General features: G+C 35.9%; 1 protein-coding gene across 2 annotated transcripts; it reads left to right on the top strand.

Moving 5' to 3' along the window:
- The first annotated feature begins 541 nt into the window (after positions 1-541).
- LOC117237258 (nascent polypeptide-associated complex subunit alpha) lies at positions 542-5985 on the top strand. Of its 2 annotated transcripts, XM_033501027.1 has the most exons (13): positions 542-718; positions 1426-1467; positions 1553-1740; positions 1817-2003; positions 2160-2397; positions 2502-2681; positions 2775-2960; positions 3063-3149; positions 4539-4807; positions 4886-5005; positions 5205-5300; positions 5392-5550; positions 5744-5985. In XM_033501027.1, exons 1-13 carry the CDS (start codon positions 683-685, stop codon positions 5756-5758), a joined length of 1803 nt encoding a protein of 600 aa, XP_033356918.1. In that variant the 5' UTR covers positions 542-682; the 3' UTR covers positions 5759-5985. The 2 variants fall into 2 exon arrangements, with proteins under 2 accessions (XP_033356918.1, XP_033356917.1); XM_033501026.1 differs by lacking the exons at positions 542-718; positions 1426-1467; positions 1553-1740; ... (3 more) ...; positions 2775-2960; positions 3063-3149 and adding an exon at positions 3652-3777 and having other exon boundaries at positions 4543-4807.
- Positions 5986-22841: the final 16856 nt, after the last annotated feature.

Here is a 22841-nt window from a genome sequence, read left to right as displayed (position 1 = left end):
TACTGTATACATAAAAATTATACTTCAATATGTGTAGGAAAGATGAAAAATGTTAAAAAGATGCCTTAATTTTTGAGACGTCAAAAATTTGTCTCCTAAACATTGTTTTTATCTAAAAGGAACCTATTATATTTTCAATGTTTCGTCTAAATTAAAGGTCGTTCTCGGAAGAATAGCTGCAATTATTTTTACAAGTATTTATAATATTTTTAGTGATATATAATATTAACATATATTTTATTTATTTCTTTGCATTTCTTATTGATGCACAAGCCGAGTCGTTATTCTATAACATATACATACAACGTAGAGTTGTTCGTATCAGTTTGATTTGTAGTTTCAAACGGAGCGTATCTCGACTGGTGAATAGCCGATAGGAACGAACACGAAATAACAAGGAACGTAACTTAATACACATTTTAATTGAAAACAATATATTTATGCTCAATTGATTTATTCAACAGAAAGTGACAAGTGAAAAGAAAATTTTTTGATATCTACTAATTTACCGATATATTATTTAAATGAACATCTTGTGCCATAAAAGTACTTTTTTATAAAGGTCATGACAAATATGTTAGAAATCATGACACTTATAAATATTGAAACTATAAACATCGAAACAAAACACAAAGTGATTTAAGTTTAAATTTGGATTGATCGGCACCAACGGTTGGTTAAGATGGAAATCTTGTTTAGATTTCTATCAAGATTTAGCGTAAGTCAGTGCATCAACTTTTTATAAGTACATACTATATTATTTTATAAGTAGTACAAATTTATGACTTAAAAGTTTATAACCTTTAATTTTTATAAAGAGGAGATTTAAGCTTTTTAACCTAATTAGAATAAGATTCATAATATTGAATGATTAATCAACATCGATTTGAAATTCATATAGAATTGTCACGCAATACGAAATTACTATACAATGACATTGCATCCATATTATTTCAATTTTGTCACTGTTGAATTAAAAACAGTTGAAAAATTATATACATAGAGATGTCTGTAAATATCTTTTAAATAGAAATATATGAGAACCTTTTTTATTAAAATATGGTATAAACGTATGTGTTTCATGTCACATAATAAAAACTACTATATAAAAATATGATATCATACTTCCAAACAAAAGTTTTAATTAAATATGCTATGCATGTAGTTATTTATAAAGTTTCATATTAATTATTATGCCAAGAACATCCTTGGTTCATTGTGCTGAATTCATTTCAATTCAATAATTGAAATTCATCTTTTTTAAAATATGTAAATATATATACTAAGAGAAAAAGAGAATAAATGTAATGTATATAATGTAATGCTCATAAAGTAAAATAAATACTTCTAGAAAATTGATCTCATATATAAATATGCCAATATTTGTAATATAAATTTATAATGTAAATTATTTTTACATTTCAGAGGAAGAAAACAACAATTGAAATTTTGGAGGATCTTGATGTGGTAAAATATTTATATTCTTTTACTTGTTGATAACTATATTTATGTTGATAATTAGATAAGTAATCAAAAATTCCTTCCGTAACAGAAAATTAAAGAGATGGAAAGATATGGATATAGTATAGAACAAAGACATAAAAAAATTATTGGAATTCTGATATTATACAGTGCGATACTTTATATTATAACAGCATTCATTTTTTACTTTTATTTCTCCCCTGCATCACTATATGATCAAATATTTTATATCATTCCACTGTTAATTTTTCCAATTTTGTAAGTATTCTAATTGTATTTATTTCCTTTACTAAATTATTCAAGAGGTATGACAAAATGTATCTCATTATCACAGAATATTGCTTACAAAAAAGATGGTAACCTGGTATTATAAATATAAAATTTCTAAAAATCAAGATAGATTAATCTATATGCAATCTGAAAAAAAGAAAATTCTGGATGTAGTTGCAGAGATTGAAACATATAAAAAAGCTAAAGAAATTCTGTTAAAGTTTGCGCCTGATCAACTAAGAATGACTCCAGTAAGTGCATTGACTATAGTATTAATATAATTTTCTTTATTTTAACTCATTTTTCAGTTGTCTATAATATACAGGTTTATATCTCAAACAGTTAGTTATATGAAAACAGTTTGAAAAGGAAGGCAATGCATCTATTAAAAGAATCTTTCATTTTAGCCTGCAATAGAAATTCCTGAACAATCTAGTACACCACAATGTATAAAATTTGCTAGATCTCCTTTTGGGGAACTGAGGAAGCGTGTAACAATAAGTCAAAATCAAGCATTAAATGCGCAAAGCTGCGTATCTTCTAACACTGGCCCTGCCCCAGCTGGCATAACTCCTGTTCGCAATTTACCAAATACTCCTCTTCAGAGTAGTGATAAACTAGTCAATACTCCAAATCAGAATCATAGTTAGTATCCTGTGGATTACAGTTAATAACTTTTATTTTTTTATTTCATTTGTATTTTATTACCTTCTATTGTAAATTTATCAAAGCAAAATTTTACATAATAGAGTCTCCTTTATTCTGTTCATCAATCTTACCACGTCCAATATTATCGCCGCAAAGGACTAATTTGGATCGAATAATTGATTATCTCATTGGGGATGGTCCATCTAATCGATATGCATTAATTTGTCGAAGTTGTGAGTTGCACAATGGAATGGCTCTCAAAGAGGAATTTGAATATTTTGGTAAATATTTGTTATAATCTGCCAGCAAGAATTATGTATAAAAATTTAATTATAATAATAAATATTCAAAATATATGTATTTTTATTTTGTAGGATTTAGATGTTGTTACTGCAATTTTTTGAATCCTGCAAGGAAACAGAAGCCATCTGCTCCAAAACTAGAACACAATATTACACTTAGTAATCCATCTTTAAACAATTCTGAACATTTATCAGCTAACACCAGTACAGAACTTTTGGAAGATGAACAAACTGAATCAAAGGATACATCTGATTCAGGTTTGAAAGGAAAATAAATACATGATCTTACGAGTATACTTACTATGATCTTATTGATTTAAAAAAAATAATCTGAGTCAATTATTTTTAAATTATTTTTAAATTTAGATATGAAAGCAGTTGAAAGATCTACAGAAACGTTGAAAGAGATTGAATCTGTTACTGATACTAAAGATACTGATACAGATACTAAATCAGAAAAAAATACATGTGGTAAGGAACTCAATAGAGTTAATAACAATTAAACATGTTTATAATTCAATATTTTTTCTAAAAAAAATAATTGCAATTATGTAGATTAACTAGATACTGCGGAATCGGAACGAAAAAAAGTACATAATCGTGAAGAAAGCATAGAAAAAATAGATATCGATGAATTTCCGATGAACCTTAAAAAAAATATGTAGAAGTAATTTCCATTGTAAAACTGTTATAAAATATGCGTACTACAATATGTGTACACTATAAACATATATTATAGTTTTCATTATACTATACATGGAGATATACATACATACATATAAATGTACGGATATACATACATGTAAATATTTCCCTTTTTAATAAACTTTTTATATTCTTTTTAATATTTATTCGTGTTTAATATTCTTGAAATTATTTTCGAAATGAATTCCGTAAAACGCAATGTTTTCTCTTTGGTTTGCGTAGTCAATTGCGGGTGCTGATTTAACAAAATGTCTGCTTGCGCTTTGTGTTCTTAAAAGTACAAAATTATGCTCATACGAGTACACGTGTGAATTGGTCTCAGTTTACATGGTAAAAATAGTGCTCGGTCGTCGACGGATTATCGTTCGAGGTAAATCTAACGATTTTTTCGGCATCGTTCTGTAATGATAGTAAAAGAGCGCGAATATCGAGAGACAAGTAACAAACATATCCCTTTGTGTGAATCATATCGCGTGTAATGATTTATTGTCAACGATGAACGTGCGAAATGTTTGTGCTTCGATGATTTTCACGCACGAAATTCATCGTGCTGCATAACGATATAAAACACCGTATAAAAACGCGGATAGACTGAAAATGTGTCACTCACAATTATTGGAACGCAATTAATCTTGTCACGATAGTTAAACATAAATAGCAACGGGAATTGTCGGTCGTATCTTTGCAAGTATTTTTCGACTACCTTCAGTGGGCGCCATAACAACGTCCATTTGTCTGTTACAATCATTGTGTGATAAGTGTTTATTTTCTCCATTTAATTGTTTTATATTTATTAATAATATACAATTTGTTCATCAATCTCATCGTTATTTTATCTACACATGCGAAGTCGTTCATGTTCATTGAAAGTCATACTACAAACGAGGGTATATTAGGTGGGGCAGATTTTGTTAACCCGGTGTAACACACGTGTGGCCGACTTTTATGGAGAATGATTGTATCAATGTATAAATTATGTTAATATACAGATTCGTTCATATCGTATAAAATTATACATTTTACAAAAAGAGTAAATGCTGACCATATATATTTTGCAATTTATTTCAGTTTGTAATATATAATAAAAAGTGGTAAATGTATATTATTATTTATTTAATGTAATTATTTGTTACAGATCAACAAATATGCCAGAATTAACTGAACTCGATAAAGCTGCAAGCTCTGAACCTACTAAGGTCGAAGCAGCTGCAGCAGGATCTGGAACTGATACAGATTCAGATGATACTATCCCGGAATTGGACGATGCAGGAGCTGGGGGTACTGTTGGTTTCCCAGGGACAACTGTCACTGGTCTTCCTATTGATATGGTTTCTAAAGCAAAACAAAGTCGAGGAGAGAAAAAAGCCAGGAAGCTTATGAGCAAATTGGGATTAAAGCCTGTATGTTAGATGAATGCAATATGCCATATATTTTTTTATATGTATGAATAAATAAATACTTGAAATTGTTTTGTTCAGGTGCAAGGAGTTAACAGAGTGACTATTCGTAAATCAAAAAATATTCTCTTTGTAATCAATAAGCCAGATGTGTTAAAGAATCCAGCTTCAGATACTTACATAGTGTTTGGCGAAGCCAAGGTAAAATTCTGGAAATAACTTGAAGTAGTATGTTAGAGAAATAATATCTCAGAGAAGGTGATGATTAGTTTTGTGTTTCGCATACTATGAATTAAGGAAATGTAGAAAAAATTCCTTGGCAGACTGATAGGTTTAATAATTGCATATTTTTTCAAATATTATGGTTTTTAATTATTTAACGAAATTATTTGTTTTACAGATTGAGGATCTGAGCCAACAAGCTCAAGTAGCAGCAGCTGAGAAGTTTAAGGAACCACCAGTTATTCCAGCAACTGAAGCTGGCGGTAGTACTACGGTAAGATATCGTATTTGGTTGCTATAAAAAACTCTAACGCAACATTTCATATTTGATACTAACTTTATCTTTTAACTTTGTATTTTTAAAGGTTGTTGCACCAATACAAGAAGAATCAGAAGAAGAAGTAGACGAAACGGGTGTCGAAGAAAAAGACATTGACCTAGTAATGTGTCAAGCCAATGTGTCTCGAGGGAAGGCTATTAAAGCTCTTAAAAATAATCAGAATGATATTGTCAATGCTATTATGGTAAGTTTACAAACGGAAATACAAAATTTTATAGAACACAATTATGTGATGATTTTACCAACGGTTTCGCATTTTATAATCAGATTTATAATATTGTTGAAAATCTTGGCAGACTGATTAAATCTGTGTATAAAAAAAAACGATTTCACCTATATCATTTAAAAACTTATACTTTGTTTTTTGTCGGTTTCAGGAATTGACAATGTGATGAAGCTACTTTGCAGTAGGGTATGCTACGTCGTAGCTATCATTGTGACATCATCTTATTTTATCACTACGTCATCAGGAAAGAACATCATCCTTTTTTTCTCTCATTACACGTTGAAAGGATTAAGCTCGAATACTAAGAGGCATGGAGACCGTGATGTTTGTCTCAAAAGAATTCACATGTATATACATAATTCATATGAAAAAAAAATAAATACACTAAGGACACTATGTTGTTTGCGTGTTATTTCACAAATTTACGATATGAAATTAAAGAAAAATCGAAGTAGACTTCGTTGCATCGTTACATAACGCTGGAATCATCGGTGCGCGAAATAATGGCGCGTGAACATTATTGATTGTCAGCAATGCGATGCGGTAAGACAGTGGTGGTAATAAAGATTTATTTCTCACTTCTAATTTATCGACAGATGGTTAAATGTCAAAAAATTTCAGATTCGAGGAAATATGAATAGATGGCAGTGCATGACATATTCCACGAATTACAGATATTTACAACCTTTTCAAATAATTCTTCTGATCATCTAAAATATGTATGTATATGAAAATATACAATTTTAATAATTAAATATTAAATAGCGAAACTGTGAAGAAATAGCAAAGTTAAATATATTTTACCTTATCAAAATTGCAATATCCTATTTCATATAAAAAGAAGTTTTTTTCTAAAAATTTCATCAAGCGAGAATAAACGATATAAGTACACACATCGAAAGTATAACTAAGGACGTCATTTTTATTTTCTTTAAACACTTGTTTCATGTATACTCCAGTTTCATCAGTCGGAGATAAGTAATGTCGGGGATGATAGCTATTCGCGATGGCTGTGCTCGACGAAAGTTTCATAAGCCGTTTCGCGCACATGTCGCGGCGCGCATCGCATCGCCGAGGGCTGGAAAAAAGCTGCGATATTAGAGCGTGGACGTGCACCATTCTCTCTATCCGGCCGGGAATCTGCTAATATTTGAGATTTCGGTCTCGTATATGACGCTACCTACGGTGACATCTGGCACGGATCTTAAGACGCTTTATTGCCGACAAGAAGCGTTTGCAATATTGTCACGTAATAAAGGGACACCGCGAGGGAAACACCTGCGGGACACGAGTAATCGAATTTCCATTCGGTCCGCCATTGGATCTTTCCAGCGTTGCGTAAAACGGTTATAGATCGTTTTATAAGAATGATACGCCCTACCAAATGAAAAATGGCAATCCTTTAGTAATTTTGAATTTAACTTCTTGTTTTATGATATTGTGTGGAGATTTGTGATATTTGTGGACCAAAATTGAAAAATTTGTAGTGTTTGTAGTATGAATTATAGGTTAAGGTTAACTAATAACATGGATTGATTGATCAAATAAAACCAATTTAGCGGATGTGAGAGATAGGACAACAATAATATATGTATACTACGAACTTTGTAAGTTTTAAATGTTATTGTGCACAGCGCAATTATTAATTAAAATTTAGCAGCTATCCATTTAAAAGTATACGTTTATTGGATCTGACGTTACAAATATTACAAATTTTGACGTAGAATTTTCGATGTTGTCTAGTTTCCTATACTTTATGACACTTTATAACGCTAACAAAGTATAACCTTATAACACGGTGAACAGATGAAATCATTCCATGTCTCACGCGGTTACAAATTAGATTTTATAGCAGATAAATAAACATATAATATTCTACCGTAGCAAAAAAGCGAAATTCTGTAAAATTTTATGTCAATTCATGTAAATGATGAATCTTTTTATCGCTTATTTTTTATTATATAGTCGAAGAAGCTGCGAAACAAAGTGACGGATTCGACGTTTGCGAATGGAAAGACGTGTCACAGGAAGGAATAAAAGAATAGTGAAGAAGGAAAAAGAGGATTGCGATCAAAGAGAGGAAGGGTAGAAGTGGTTGGCAGCCGATCCGTCTCCGACATGTCTGATTGTTCCCTTAACGATCGGCTGACAGCGAAGACGTATGTCGGTGCCATCAGATAATGCGACCGGCGTTGATGTGTACGCGGCCCATGGTACGCGTAAGCGTTTTGTAAACGCTTCGCACGTCTCCATGGTGGCGTTTGTTCAGCGACATCTTCATAACGTTCTGGACAAAAAGACTGTCATGTCGCGTCGCGTCGTTGCGTCATGGCCCACGAACATCGATTCAATCGATCCAAAAATTCTCGTATCTGATGTTCTACCTTTTTATCTTTTTAATTATTCAACGTTCATCATCAATATTCTTATTGAACAAATTTTTTTTAAGTTCTTTAAGATTTATTTGATCTTGGTCGAATAATATGAAATAATATGAAAATCTTTAGGTTACAGGTTCGTGTTTGACGGAAAAGAGCAATTTTGAGACACGTTTTATTCCATGCTGATGACGAGAAAAATCGAATGGTGTAACTTTTATGGAAATTTAATAAGAAGACGATTATTTAATTACGTCCTTCTAGCCTGTTCTTGATCACTTTTTTAAAAATAAGTTAAGTAAGTTATTCAAGCACCGGTATAATTGTACTTTTTTCTAACTTGTAATTTAACTTGATTTTTTAATATTTTACTTATATTATATTATTTATTTATATTATATGATCTATTCGTAGTCTATTTCGTATTTTATATCTTGTTCGACCGTTCGCGGAGAGACGCGATCTCGAGGAAGCGCGTGAACAGGAGTCGTAAATTCTCGTTACGATTATACAATCGGCGCCACGAAATGATCGATCCCCTATTTCATTTAGGATAATAGAGGTGGTTGAATTGATTATAACACTGAGTTAACAAATTACAATTTACACTTTATTTCAACAACTTGTAGACATATAGGTTAAACAGATGACTGATCTAAAGTAGATATAGACAGTGAAGAGATGTTGACTGATCTGATGCTGTCGCAGAGGAAAACTATTGCTGGTCGCCCCACCACCGGTTGCGTGCGGGTGGAAATGATCGTCGAACATGGGAAAGAGCCGACTTTCTCATTTTTTACCTGATGGAGCAATAGCCATAAGGAACCTCTTGAGTTGAAGGTGTTTTATACCAATTAACGGCCTTAACGGTAAAATTGAAAAGCTTAGGTTTATGACAGTTCCTTACGATTATTACGGTCCGACTAATTATATTTGCACAGCGAGTGGTCGCGTTGACCGAGGGATGAATTCTGTTTGATGTAAAGAGTCACCGGACGTAACATATCTACTATTCTGATACTTCGTTTCGAGTATGAAGAAATTGTTTGCAATTATTTAGTGCGCTGCACAGAAACATACTTTTTACATGCCGTGATGGAACGGAAGATCGAAGTGGCACAGAAAATATTACAAAATAGAAGCAATGTATCGAGAAATATTAGTTTGTCCGAAAAGTGTCTTTCTTTTATAGACACGTCTTTTACAACGATGCATCTTTATAGAAACATGAAACCTGCTCTGTCGAATGTTGTGATCTATATCTTTATAGAACAAAATGGATCGTACGTAATTCGATAAAATAATATAAAACGGAAAATGTTGTGCATCCATTATTTCCTTATAAAATGAAAGAAACTTTTCGAACGACCTAATACATTGCCTCGTAGATTGGAAGCTAATCTTTGCAGAGCCTCGGATACTCGTAGTCTTCCAAAGCGCACAAAGATAAGCCGCGTTTCTTGTACTTCTGCAACACCACGCTGCTTCATCGCTACTATATCAAAAGAACGTTCGAATAAAATTGTCTCCTACTCGCTTGCCTCGTTAACTAAATAAAAATTCATTGGTGCTGAAACTTGATCACATACTACGAAAGGTTAAAGTTAAGTCTTAAACTATCTAGAATCGTTAATCTTCAGAAATCGAATACACGTGTAATAGATGGTTGTTTTTAAAGTGGTTTCCAGTTTTTCTGGATACTAATAGGCGTTCTATTATACGATTAAGTTACCTAAATGCTGCACGCGAATTCATTTGCAATGATGCACGGTTCCAGTCGATGAACCCTTGTTGAACTTTCTGTTCGTGTACAGTGTTCACGCGCCATCGTCGTGTTTAACAAGCCGTTGACGAGTCGTATGAACACGTTTCCCTTCGACGAGCGTGCACGTGTTCCTTGGGATCCTGGTGCTGGCGTGCGAGTTTGACGCACCACTTTTAAAACGGATTGACGCGCGTCGGTTTCCCGCTAATGGCAGGGTTCGCATAAACGCACAGACACACCGCGATAAGGCCAATTTGACGGATCGTTTCGCGTAGCCAACGAGCTGCCACCATATTGTTTGCCTGTGAATATGAGACGATATGACGAATCCAAATAGACGGCCGAGAAATGGAAAGTTAGAATTTTCTGACGGTTGTTGTCGTGTGAAGACATCGGAAATTAATCGCGCGTTATGCAATCAGATTATGTCCTTTGCGAAATGTCAAAGTACCAGAAGTATCGCGTGTTAAGGAAAAAAGTAACTGTAAAACCAGCTTAAGATTTTTCATACTCGTACAAATACAAGGTGCAAGAGATAAAATCAGATTTAGCAGTATGTAAGCAAAAAATAGTTCAAATCTATAAAAATTAGCGTTACAATTTCATTCTATCGTATCCAGAGTTTGATTTTTCAACAAGAATAAATAATGTCTTCTATGTTCTTCTTTTTTATAGTGAAAACTATCTATTTTTCTGGAAGAAGGAAAGGATGTTTCAAACACGGCATACTTCGTTCCTTAAACCCTTTGCACTCCGAAATTTGTTTCAATTTCGTTAGCAGCAGCTCCCAACGTTTTTAAGTGTTTTATTTGAAATTTACTTTAACTAAAAAATAGGACAATTTAAATAAATAAGGTAAGAAAGAAATTCACTTAAATAACAGTTTTATTCACGCTATTGTTGTATTTTGTAATTTTTAAGTGTATGATATATCTTGAAACAATTTCCAGGACGCAATCCTGCTTTTCCTTCGCACGTTTCGGACTCGACAAAGGAGCTCCTGAGCTAAAAACTAATGTCGAGTCGCACTCGACATAGGAGTGCAAGCGTTAATACAAAGGTAATTCGTGTTAATATGTAGAAATATATAATGCAAGGATATAAAAGATCAGAGATACAGTGTATTAATGTGATAAATAATATAAATTCTATCCGACGCTATTCAACAATCTTCCATTTATCTAACAAACTTCCATAACTTTTTCATTCAAGCACACGTGACAACAAATGCACGCACGTAGCTTAACAATCATGCACATCGGATACCCGTGAAAGTGCAAGTTACAAACTCAAAAGAAGAACGAAGAAAGTGGAACAGGGGCTCGAGCAGAGAAGAAAAGATCCATCGAGCCATGTGGCAGGCGCAAACGGTGTGAGTAATGGCGTCGACCAATCGCTTCCAGCTCTTAAAACACGAACGCACCTCTTATCCCACTCTCCCTTCCTTTTTTCTTCTTTCTCTTCCTTTTGCATCTCTTTATAGGTACGTCTTTCCTCTTTCGTTTAACCGATGAGACGCGTATAATAACGAGCGAGCTATCATCAACGGGATCATTATCATCGATCGATCCACGGCCTTCGCGTTCCCCCTTCTTCTTCACCCTCCTTTTTGTCTCTCTTTCGCTACCTTTCTTTCGTTCCTCTTTCCTTATCGTCGATACAGGATAAACGCATATGTAGAGAGGAAACAGGCGAACGGCCACGCACACACAGCATGGCAGAAGGAGTTTAATCACAAAATTATAGCGACCGCGTAACCTCGGTGTCCATGAAGACGTAATATTTTTCGGCCGGTACGAAACGATTGTTTACAGCCATCGGGTATCTTCAGCGAGGGTCTGGTGATTTCGCGGCCACGAAAAACGAACGAGCACGCGTGGCGTTGGCCGATTTTCTGCGCCCTCTTCGCTCGACCCTCTGGGCCAGATGCTCGGCGCGCTCGAATTAAGCAATGAAATTATCGTACGCGCCGCACCACGGCTTCGCTCCATATTTACTGCGCCTCGAAAACGCTCGATAAATATTAATACCGATCCCGACAGAGATTGAAACCGCCGCGAACACTTGGATCGCCTCTCGTTCCCTATTATCGTTACTGTGTGTTCGCTTCGTATCGTGTTCCTTCGCCTGTGTGTTCCTCAAGCGTGGTACGAATGCGCGTTGAAATTGATAAGCAAGAAGGAAGAAGATACCGACTGTTCTCGATTAGGGTAAGTATAGTTCTAGATATCAATATGATATGTATCAATATGACACAGTGGAATTTTGTTGTACGAGTTTTGTTTAACGGAATGCTATTTTACGTATTGTAATACTCGAGTAATTATCGTTGCGTAATCGTGCGCGTTTGTTAAGCTCTTTCATCTCTGTCTATGCGTTTTTACAAAGCCAATGATCGCTATGTATGAATTGTATGCGAATGTATGTATGTATGTATTTGATGTATGAATTGTAAATGTGAGTTGAAGCTTGGACGTTCAAAATTGTTTGTGTGAATTTTCACGTAAAAATATCCATGCAATTGGCATTAGGAGCGGTTTTCTATAGAAACCTAGAAGAGAATTCAATTGTCCGCATGTTTAAACAGATTCCTTTAGGCTGAAATCACTTATCCGAACGTGAACTTGTGTGAAAGTAGCGTGGAAGATCAGTGAACTGCTACTATTCTACGAACTGTCTGTTCTTCAATGGGTTTAGATAAATGGAATACCATCTTAGCTGCAGAATATCGAACGATACTGTGATTACAATATAAACGAAGAAATAAATCATTTTAATCACTATGGTTTACACCGAAGTACTAGGAACAAATGGGATTTTTAACGAAGGTTTCACGCGACTCAACTTCTTATTTAGAAACTTGCAATCCGAAATGCATTACGGTTGTGGGGTACTTAGTTTTGGACCGAGAACGTTTCGTTGCGCTTAATTCGATCGTTACACGCGAACGTTCCATTGCCGTGGTCTTAATTGCGTTATTGAATAAAGTTCTTTGTGAAAACGGGGACAACTGGCGGGTACAAGGAGGTAAGAAGCATCGGTAGGACTTCGCATAAATGGCTACCAACGATTTACTGCTAATACTTTAATCGTGCTTTCTTAATAACAAGAACATTTCAACCAGGCCATTTTCAAAACCATTTTATTCAACTTTATACCATATACAAGAAAACAATATCAGAGAACGTATTTTATTTACCAACTTCCCTTTTTAACACATTATGGTCTTTATTATAGGCATCCCAATTTTGTATTACGGTCCTTTGAATTTTCGTTTTAAAATTTCACCGTTGTTTTAACAAGCAACGTTGTTTTAGTATGCTTATACTTAACCATTCCATACTCGATGTTATGTATATTTTTATAGATTATTAGTTAACTAAATGATAAAAGTATCTGTTTTTAATGAAACTAATTTTAAATTTTAGCGCGTTGTGTGTTCTTTGCAAAACCGCTCGAAAAAGTGTTTCTATCATCAACAAGTAAGAGAAAATAATTTTTTTCACAATCTAAAAGAATCTTTCAAATGTTTTTAATTTAAAACTAACCCAGATTTAAACCATTTCTCACAAATAGGAAAAACACGATTAAGCGATTGAAATGATCCATTTTAGAACGGCTCAAAGAATACAGTAGGATTGAAAAAAGTATAGAATTAAGAATGGAAAAAATATTATATGTACTATATACATATATATAAAGCGTTTTGAAGGACAAAACAGGAGCAAAAAATATGAAAGAAGTTTCTGTATCTGTAACAACAACGTCTCAAATTGACCAATGGCTGGACTTCCGTGGATCGAACTCATCAAAAATCTGTCGGTAAGCAGCCGTTTCCTGGTGAGAAACGAGCCGCTGAAACCGCAAACGATCGTCAGAAATATCGGTTTCCGTTCTCTGGAAGATTTCCCAAACGTTGCTTCAAGAAATATCCTGAATCCATCGGTCGACCAGCAGTAAAGCATAGAATGGGCGTGGAATTAGCGATCCGGCGCAAATGGTGGTGCTTCAATGATCCGGACGTAGCTTGCTTCTTCGCCGGATTATCCTAGAAGTAGCTGTTTTCGCTGGTAATATGGCGACGTCGTGCAAGAACAATAACTTCTCCGATCAGCAGAAACCGCTCCACGCTCTCCCGTCTTGATATTAACGGTGTCCAGCATCGAGAATTTCTTCTTTCGCGGTGTTTACTCCGAACTGGATGATCGATGACCCTGGAATGAAGAAAGTTGCCACGATTATTCTCTTTCGCTGTTCAGTCCCGTTCATATTATTCTGTGAACCGACGTTTCTTTCGTTCCTTTGGCTCGGGAAATCGCGTTCATTCGCGATGAAATTATAACTATAATTATAACTATTATTCTTTTATGATCATAGAGAATTCTTTAATTTTTTGAAATATCGTTTCCTGCATTTGTTGGATGTTCCAAGGCTCCTTGTTTAATATAGTAGCGTATTGATTGGCAACTAAGTGATTGCGTATTTTAAATAAGGAGAAAAATTCAAAATTTTTGCGTAAAAATATAACTTTATTCAATTAGGTATTGTTCGTTTTTGTCGATGACCTTTAGGCATCTTTCGGGCAGTGTCATAGTTCCATGTTCATAAAACTTCTGATTTTTGCCAGCAAAACTGAATCAAATGTGATTTTACATCATCAGCGTCATTAAACATTTTACCATAAGGAATTCTGCATGGAACGAAATAAATGGTAATCTGAAGGCGCAAAGTCAAGGCTATATGGTGGATATGATAACACATCCCAACCTAAGTTCCAGTAATTTTTGGCGAATGACCAAAAATGTGTGGAGCTTTGCATTATAATGCTGGAAAACAACACCCTTACGATTTGCCAATTCTGGCCGCTTTTCTTCAACTGCATCGCTCAGTTTGGCGAGTTGTTCAACGGACACGTTTGAATTAATCGTTTGGTTTCTTGGTAAAGGTTCAAAGTACAGAATTCCTTTATAATCCCACCAAACTGACAGCATAATCTTTTCTTGATGAATCTCAGCTTTTGATGTCGTCTGGGCTGGTTCATCTTGCATCAGCCACGATCTTTTCCCATTAACGTTGTTATAAACTATCCACTTTTGGTCGCCAGTAATCAGTCGTTTCAGGAATGGATCAATTTCGTTGCGTTTCAGAAGCGAATCGCAGATGCTAATGCGTTGCGTCGAATGAATTTCCTTAAGCTGATGAGGGACCCATAAACCGAGTTTCTTCACATAGCCAAGCTGTTTTAATTTTTTTTTCAATGCATGTATGCGATACATTGAGCTTCTCTGCAATCTCACGCGTTGTGCTACGACGATCTGAATCGATAATGGCCTTGATATGGGTCCCATCAACTTCAACTGAACGGCCAGATCGTTGAGCATTTTTCAGTGAAAAATCACCAGAACGAAATTCGGCAAACCAATTTTGACACTGCCTTTCTTTCAAGGCTTCATTCCCATATACGGCACATAACTTCTTGTGTGCTTGCGATGCGTTCTTGCCTTTTCGGAAATGATACAATAAAATATGTCTGAAATGCGCGTCTCGTTCTTCCATTTTTACATTGGGATAAAAACGAAACTAAATAACTAATCGATAGAATTTTTTACTAAATTAAAGGTACAAGTCCAAACAACAAGAGAACAATATAGATGAGGTGCTTTGAACACGTTGACAATCACTTAGTTGCCCAATAGTTGACAATTGACGTTAGAACACGATTCGATAGATGGTAGAATTGGCCCTCTCAATTTAATCCTCGAAGCGAAATGAAATTTCGTATGCATCGATCCATTTGATTAGGATAATTTGATACTTTTAATACTTTTCGCTTCTTTGGTAAAAGCGAGAAGTATGAGCGAATCTCAACAGTAAAGTTTCTTACTACAACGTCGTACATATATATGTTAATAATTTATATATGTATACGACGCTATAATAATCTGTTCTGTATAAGTAGGTACTTGTATCATCAAGTTGTCGTATTATTATAACGTCAAATTCGTTGTTAGGAAATCATATCCATTTTATAAAATTTGACATTTTAAAAATTTAATTCTTTTTTAATTAATTAGTACAAAGACTACCAAAACATACTATAATCGAAGATGCGAAATTTTAATTCGATGGCCAAGAACTGCAAAAATCCAGCCAAAGATCGATCGGTTAAAAAAAAATCTGCCGATCGTCAAATTTGTTACGTTTACAATTTCCTTTCAGAATTAGGGCTATGGGAAAATCGGCCTGCTGTTGCTCGTCGAACAAATTCTTCGGCGTGACAAACGCCGAAGTCATAATATTTAAAGCGACGAACCGATCGAGAGACATCGGATTCGATTCGAGTTTTTGGAATGTTACCTGAGGGAAACGTGCGGTTCTTTTAACTGTGCCGCGTGACGAATCGTTCTAGTATCAGTTTCCAGATTCCATATTTTCTGCGTTAAATATCGCGTGGAACTTTGGACCTGAGGTACCTGTGCACGCTCAGCACGGTTTGCAAGATTTTCTTTGAGATTAGGCGAAAAGGCGGGCTCTACGTTTGTTGTTTCGTTTCAACAGCGTCGCCTGTTGCTGCACGTGTGTAGTCGAGGATCGTAAACAAAGTGGAAAGACGAGTCGATTATCTCTGGTGAAAATATGCTTCGTAGTATTTTTCAGAGTTAATTCCTTCGCTGTTGACAGCAAGTAACTGGATAAACTCGTTCGTTTCGCAATGATAAAAGACACAATGCGTTCATAAATATATGGCGAGGGAAGTGTCGAACTTTCCCGAGGGCTTCGCCGCCATTACGACGCTTGCGAAGCGGCCTCAAGCGACAGAGGATAATTGTAGCACGGAAGCTTGAACGACAGTGGGAAGTGGGTTCGATATCGATGTATCAATTTGAAGTTTTACTGAAAATTTCGATTATTTTAAACACATGAGAAAACTCTAATGAAAATATTCTTCTTTCGATTTCCTGCCTATCGCTGTTGCTCTTAACTGAAAAACTTAATGAATTTTTCATTGGATGACGATAATCCTAATAGCTCTTAACTATATCTACATGAATGTAAAATAAATGTATTTTATTATCGGTCTCTGGTGACCGGAAGTATCGACGAATTAAATAATCAGTCCCCCGTGAGATCCTACAGTAACGAAATTAAAACACTCGTATAAAATAACAAGATAATTCTATAGTTTCCACAATAAAGCAGGCACTTTCCGACCGTAATCTTTTCTGGTTATAGAATAATTTCAAGTCAAACAATTCCATTCCTACGAACCTTCCCATTTAATCCTACGACGTTTTAATCCTAAATCAATAAGAAAGAGGAAAGAAACAAAGTGTTGGTTCAATTTTTGCACCTCTGCACAGTTTACTCGCCCCTCTAAAGCTGCACTTCTTACGATTTCACAAACTCACCCCTGAGAGTAGAGAAAAATCGCGATCAGGTCGAGGGAAAAAAGGCCACGCGATCCGGTGTGTTGTCCGCGCGACAGCTTTGGCCATGCGGCTGAGCGCGGCCGAAGAAGGTAATACGGTCGAGGAGCAAAAGGGCCGAAAGACATCGTCCGTCGAGTAATTACATGCCCCGGGAGAGGCCGGCAATGGGATCCGAGGAACCCGTGCGGTTAGAAGTAGGTGGTTAAGGGTTTAGGTGTGCCGCGGTCTCCGTCAAGCCGAGCGGAGGCGGAAGGGGGCAAAGGTTGTTAGAGGAAGAAGAAACAATACAGAGAGGGAGATAATAACACGAAGGAGAGAAAGAGAAGGAGAAATGGAAAGAGAAAGAGAAAGAGAAAGAAGAAGAGGAAGAGAAAGAGAAGCTTTACCTCTATATAGGTTGCCGTGACGTCTCCGTGGTGGGATAGTCGGCGCGAGAGCACTATATTACATCATTGGCGGCCATTTTGGACCACCCAAGTCGCTGTCAGAGCATAAAAAATATGAAGTTCTTTTAGGGCCGCCTTTTTTCCGTGCCGCCAGCGGCGCGGCTCTGCCGCATCGTACCGTAACGCAGAAAGGCGGCGCGAACGCTCGAGAAAGAGAGAGGAGGAAAGGAGGATCACGGAGAAAGGAAGACAGGGAGGAGGTTGTTGGAACGAGGAGAGAACGAGTCTAGTATGGGCTGCAGCGAACACTGGAGGGAAAAGAAAAGGAGGACGAAGAGAGAGAAGGGGGTAGAAGAGGTGGTGAAGAGGTTGCTGAGGAGCTTCTTTATTGGAGAGACAAAGAAGGGAACGTACGAGAGGGAGAAAACGGCGTGGGCTTCGAGAGAAGATTTAGAAATTGAAGAAACGCGCGGCAAGGTGTCCACCGCGGATAATAGGGTGCAAGAGGAAAATCGTGGAGGTTGAGGGATGAACAGAATCCCGAGGTACGATCGTTCAAAGGAAAAGTCGAGAGACGTCGACGAAAGGAAGAAGAGTATCAACGATGAAAATATCGATATATATTTCGCTGGAAAACGCGGGGAAAGTGATGAAACCAAACAAATTGGGAAACCAACAAATGTAAAGAGAATAGGAAGATTCATCCGTGGAAAATCAATATCGTGGTCGGTCCCGCTTAATCTTAATTTTCCGCTTGTAAAAGATCCGCGATAACTTAACTAGTCGTTCCCGTATGAGAAGCATAACTTGCCGAAGACTATGATAGAAGATAGAGTGAATGGTATGGAAAAGGATGGATGGAAAAGAATTGCGGGAGTGGGACGGCCACGCAAGGGGGTAGAAGAAGGCACGATCGGATAGGTGAAAGGAGAGAAATAAGGGCTGAACGAAGGACGAAGGTGGCGAGAGGCTGCAGGCTCTGTTCGCGAGCAACGTAAAAGAAAGATGTACTTATGTAGTTAAGCCGGCGTTAGATCGTTTCGTCCGCCATCGCCGCTCCGTGGCGCACTTTTTAAGCTCTACGATTACTTATCTCTTTCCTCCGTCCATTCTCTCCCGTTCCAGCGTGATGAATCGCGACTATTCTTCATGCCGCGTGGACGCCCCGCGATTTAGCTCATGAACAATCATTAAAATCACCCTCGAAAAATCGTGGTTCCGCTTAATTTTAGGTTTATGCTTATACTGCAATACTTCAAACTGTGTATTAAATTACTATGATATATTTGTGTGTTTTGAAAGTTTTTTTTTTTAATTTTGTTTAATAATCAAAATGAAACGAATTCTCGTAGTCGATGAAAGCAGCAATTTATATGGTTGTTATGTGAACGAAGCTCGCATTAATCCGGCAATCGCTTATCGATTGCACCATCACACGAACGAAATTGAGCTTACAGGGTGTTAAAGGTAACGTTTTCAATTCCAGCTCCCACACCGGAGGCAGTAACGAGCCATCAAGTCTCCCGGTAATCGAATGCCAACTGCGGTCTTGTGTTTGCTCTAACGCCTTCGCGAGAAACACGAAGCTAACTAATCGCTATCTACGCTTACGTGTCTCTGAGGAAATACTACTTTCACTTCTAAATTTACACATATATGTCGTCCAATTGACATTCGTTGCTCGTTTTTCTGTATTTTAATCGAATTTAGGGGCTTTTTCCACGGAACGGCTAGAATCTGGCCGAGAAACGTTAAGACCGATTTTAATCACAAATATGATAATATTTTTCGGACGTTTCGAATATACAACTGTGGATAAAATTATTTACTAAATTATTGAGAGTAGATACGTAATATTGCTAAAAATTGCGGACTCAAAGTGGTGTAAGTTAATATATTGTTACTGTCTATAAAACGATGCTCTACGTTTATTGTCATAAAAATTCGTTCTATTTTCCAAGTCATGAAGACGTATTGTAACAGAGGATGAAGTTATAACTTAATGAATTACGAAACTAAATGGATGATATCTGTAAGAGTTGTGATACGTAATTAAATTAAAGTTTATTAAATTTTCTCTTCCATCTTTCCGCGGTTCTTAGTTACGTAGCAACCAATTAGACTTTTCCTAGATTTTTCACTTCTTGAAAAATGAGGCTGACTAATGTGTTTGGACATAGTGATTCAGTCGTATTTAGCACTCGACGAGTTAATGACCTAGTCATCCAATAAAATGTTCAAAACTCGAAAGTCATTCGTTTCCTTGAAAATCTTCCCTAATTTATTTTCTCCATTTTTTTCACGAAGAAAAAGAAACTTAGGGGAATATTCATTCCAGATGAAGATAAGTCACGCGGTTATCATGTTCACCATGATGTTTCTTCGTGGTGAAGCACACAGAAGAACAGAGGGAACGATTATTTTCAAGGCAATAATTCAAGGCCGGTCGGTTAAACGAAATATCTCTTAAAACTCGGCGCAAAGATTAAACGCTGGCACAATTAATCACCATCGACGGTTAAACTCCTCGCGAAAATCGATATATCGCGCGCGCCATCCTCCCCGGTAACCCTTGCGCAAGACGCACGCTCGTGATGGGTGAATTTATTATTGGTAATCGTGAATAACGACTGAGCTCGATGTTTTCGACCTTGAGAAATCAGCCTTCGTAGCAGTGTCGGCTGAACGGCACGCAATAAAAGCGGAAGCTAATTACGTTTATTAAACGTACGAGTCTTAGAGATCGAGTCGTATCTATTAACCGTAAATATCACGGTTATTGGAACGGATTTATACATCTCCTCGATCCTCGTTTCCTCGTTTTGCTATTAGAACACGCGTTTAATCATCTTTTGTTAACTCTGGTTTACTGCATATCATCGTTTTATCCTGAATTCGGTCCTCGTTCTTTTGATATAAATAATCCAGTCTTGTATAGTATGGTTTAAAAGAATAATTATATAACAATAGATATTTACGTGTTATGGTATACATTTATTAAATAAATAAATAAATTAAATTATTAAACAGAGAAAGTCCTTATATCAGAGTTAATTCAAATATTTTAAGTTCGTACCGGCTCGAAATATTTAAAAATTCGGAAGCTATTCTGTGTTTATGGTGTTTGAAAATGTAACAAATATATTCGTAAATCGTATTTAAAATGTACGTGTGTATAATATATTCTAGTTCATTTAATTTGATTAATGATCATGCGCTGACAAGTAAGATCCTGGTATTTATGTCGAGGATCTTCAGAGTAATTTCGAGAGTACTTTTATCTCGTTCTTCGTTATTTATTCATTTCCTGAAATTCATTTGAATATTAAGTGTTTCTCTTACATTTTAACAGAACTCTTAATACCATACTAATGCTTCGTTAATTACAATCTTTCTTCAAACATCTCCTTTTACAGAACTAGCTCAACGTGTCTTTGGCATGGTTACTTTCTTCGGCAGTCTTGTAATTGCGATCCAACTTAGCTCGTTACTAACGTTAATTTGAACACACCCAGAAAATGAGTTCTAATTTAATACACCTCTGACAATTTCCATTTAAATAACCGATTTTACTCGACGAAGCAGTCCAAAATGGATACTCGTAGCTTGACCGAGCGAAAATAACATTCTTGAGAAAAAGTAGCGACGCAAAACTTTGTATGCCAGATTTCTAAGAAGCAACGCGATCTTCTTCAAAATTGTGCCTTTTGAAAGTTTCAAAAGTACATCGATGGAAACGTTTTTCCTACTTCTTAAAGCAATGTTAATTCATTAGAATATCTGCTTGACTGGTCACAATCTTTTTAGTGTCTCAGATTGTGTGAAAGTGAATGTTGCGATATAAGAAATTACAGTAGCGACTACAATTTTCTTTGCTGTTAAAAATTCATTGGCCAATGACCAGTGTAATTTTCATGGAGAGCTGCTTGTCACGTTGTGATGCAGCATCTCTGTTTCACCAAACATTTATTTAGAAATTGCTTTATATCGATGAAATCAATTAACACGTGCGTATTACGTCAATAAGATACATAGATTGTAATAATTCATTTGTTTTTGTCAGAGTTACAGGTACGCGTCCATTCGAAAGTAAGTCTACCGCGAGTTACTTTTGACAGCATTTCTTGCAAGTGGACGCTGCGTTGAAAGTGGCTATCCAATCTGATAGTGACTCGGATAATCGCTCTCAACGTGGTGTTCGCTTGCAAGAAATACTCTCGTGAACAACTCGCGATAGCTTTACTCTCAAGTGAACACTTACTTTACCAGTCAGGCAATGAGTTATAAGGAAAGTAGTTTCATTATTTTTTGATCAGACCGCATATGCGAAACCATACATACAATGTCGACAATCTGCATACTGTTCTTTATCTATTTGACACATTTACAATGGGACATTAAAATCGACAGATAAGTATTTTTAGATTGCGTATATATGGTATTGTTCCGAATGCGAAAATTGAAATGTGAAAATTTGAATGTGAAAAGTATTTTACAATAATTCATATTGGACACATATGTGAGGTTCCACGATATAAGAACAGGCATTGTATGAAGATTATTTATTCGTACAATATCGTAGGAAATGAAAATAGGACACGTGGTCCACGTGTTAACAGTAGAACTACCACACCAGTAAAATTGACTGGTTTTACAACTTTATTTTAAAATTCCTACTTCGTGTTATATTTTTTCCGCAATGATGTAATGACTTTCGCAACGATAACTAAGAGAATAATATAATGAATTTTATTTTGTTTTTTATGTATTCAAAATAACTTTGTATCAAGGCTACTTGTACCAACACCAATCAAAATGACTGGTACTTGTCACAGTCTAAGAGAATCCTACAATCTGTTTATCGAACTCCAATTAACCAGTTTCCTCGTTTTCTACAACTTGCCACACATTTTTAAAATTTTTACCGCGTATCATTCGATACGATGATATCAGTTACGAGGAAAATTCCGAATCGATCGCTAGATCGCTAGATGCCAATACTAGAAATACCACAGCAGTCAAAATGACTGGTTCTACAATTTTATAAATCCTCGTTTAGGGATGATGGTCCTAGATGGATACCAAAAATGTACTACATAACATGGAATTCCTTCTGTAAGAAAGAAATAAATCAATAAATATAAAAATATTCTATTATTACGTATTTTTTGAAGACCAGTCATTTTCACTGGTTTTGGTAGAAATAGTTTCGCGTTAACTATCGGTAGTTGTAGAGTTAAAGCGAAATTCCGCGATAAACTGCGGGTTTTTCTACGTTTATAGGAAATTT

The sequence above is a fragment of the Bombus vosnesenskii genome, unplaced genomic scaffold, assembly GCF_011952255.1.
Source record: "Bombus vosnesenskii isolate JDL3184/JDL3185 unplaced genomic scaffold, Bvos_JDL3184-5_v1.1 scf7180000013365, whole genome shotgun sequence".
In the NCBI taxonomy this organism is placed as follows: domain Eukaryota; kingdom Metazoa; phylum Arthropoda; class Insecta; order Hymenoptera; family Apidae; genus Bombus; species Bombus vosnesenskii.
Note: the sequence above shows the minus strand (reverse complement) of the source record. Positions and strands in the feature narration are given on the sequence as shown.

Coding starts and splice junctions, on each gene's coding strand:
- LOC117237258 (XM_033501027.1), top strand. CDS start 683: ATGGAAATCTTGTTTAGATTTCTATCAAGATTTAGC. Junction 1,741..1,816: donor CTGTTAATTTTTCCAATTTT/GTAAGTATTCTA, acceptor TCATTATCACAG/AATATTGCTTACAAAAAAGA. Junction 2,682..2,774: donor AGAGGAATTTGAATATTTTG/GTAAATATTTGT, acceptor TTTATTTTGTAG/GATTTAGATGTTGTTACTGC.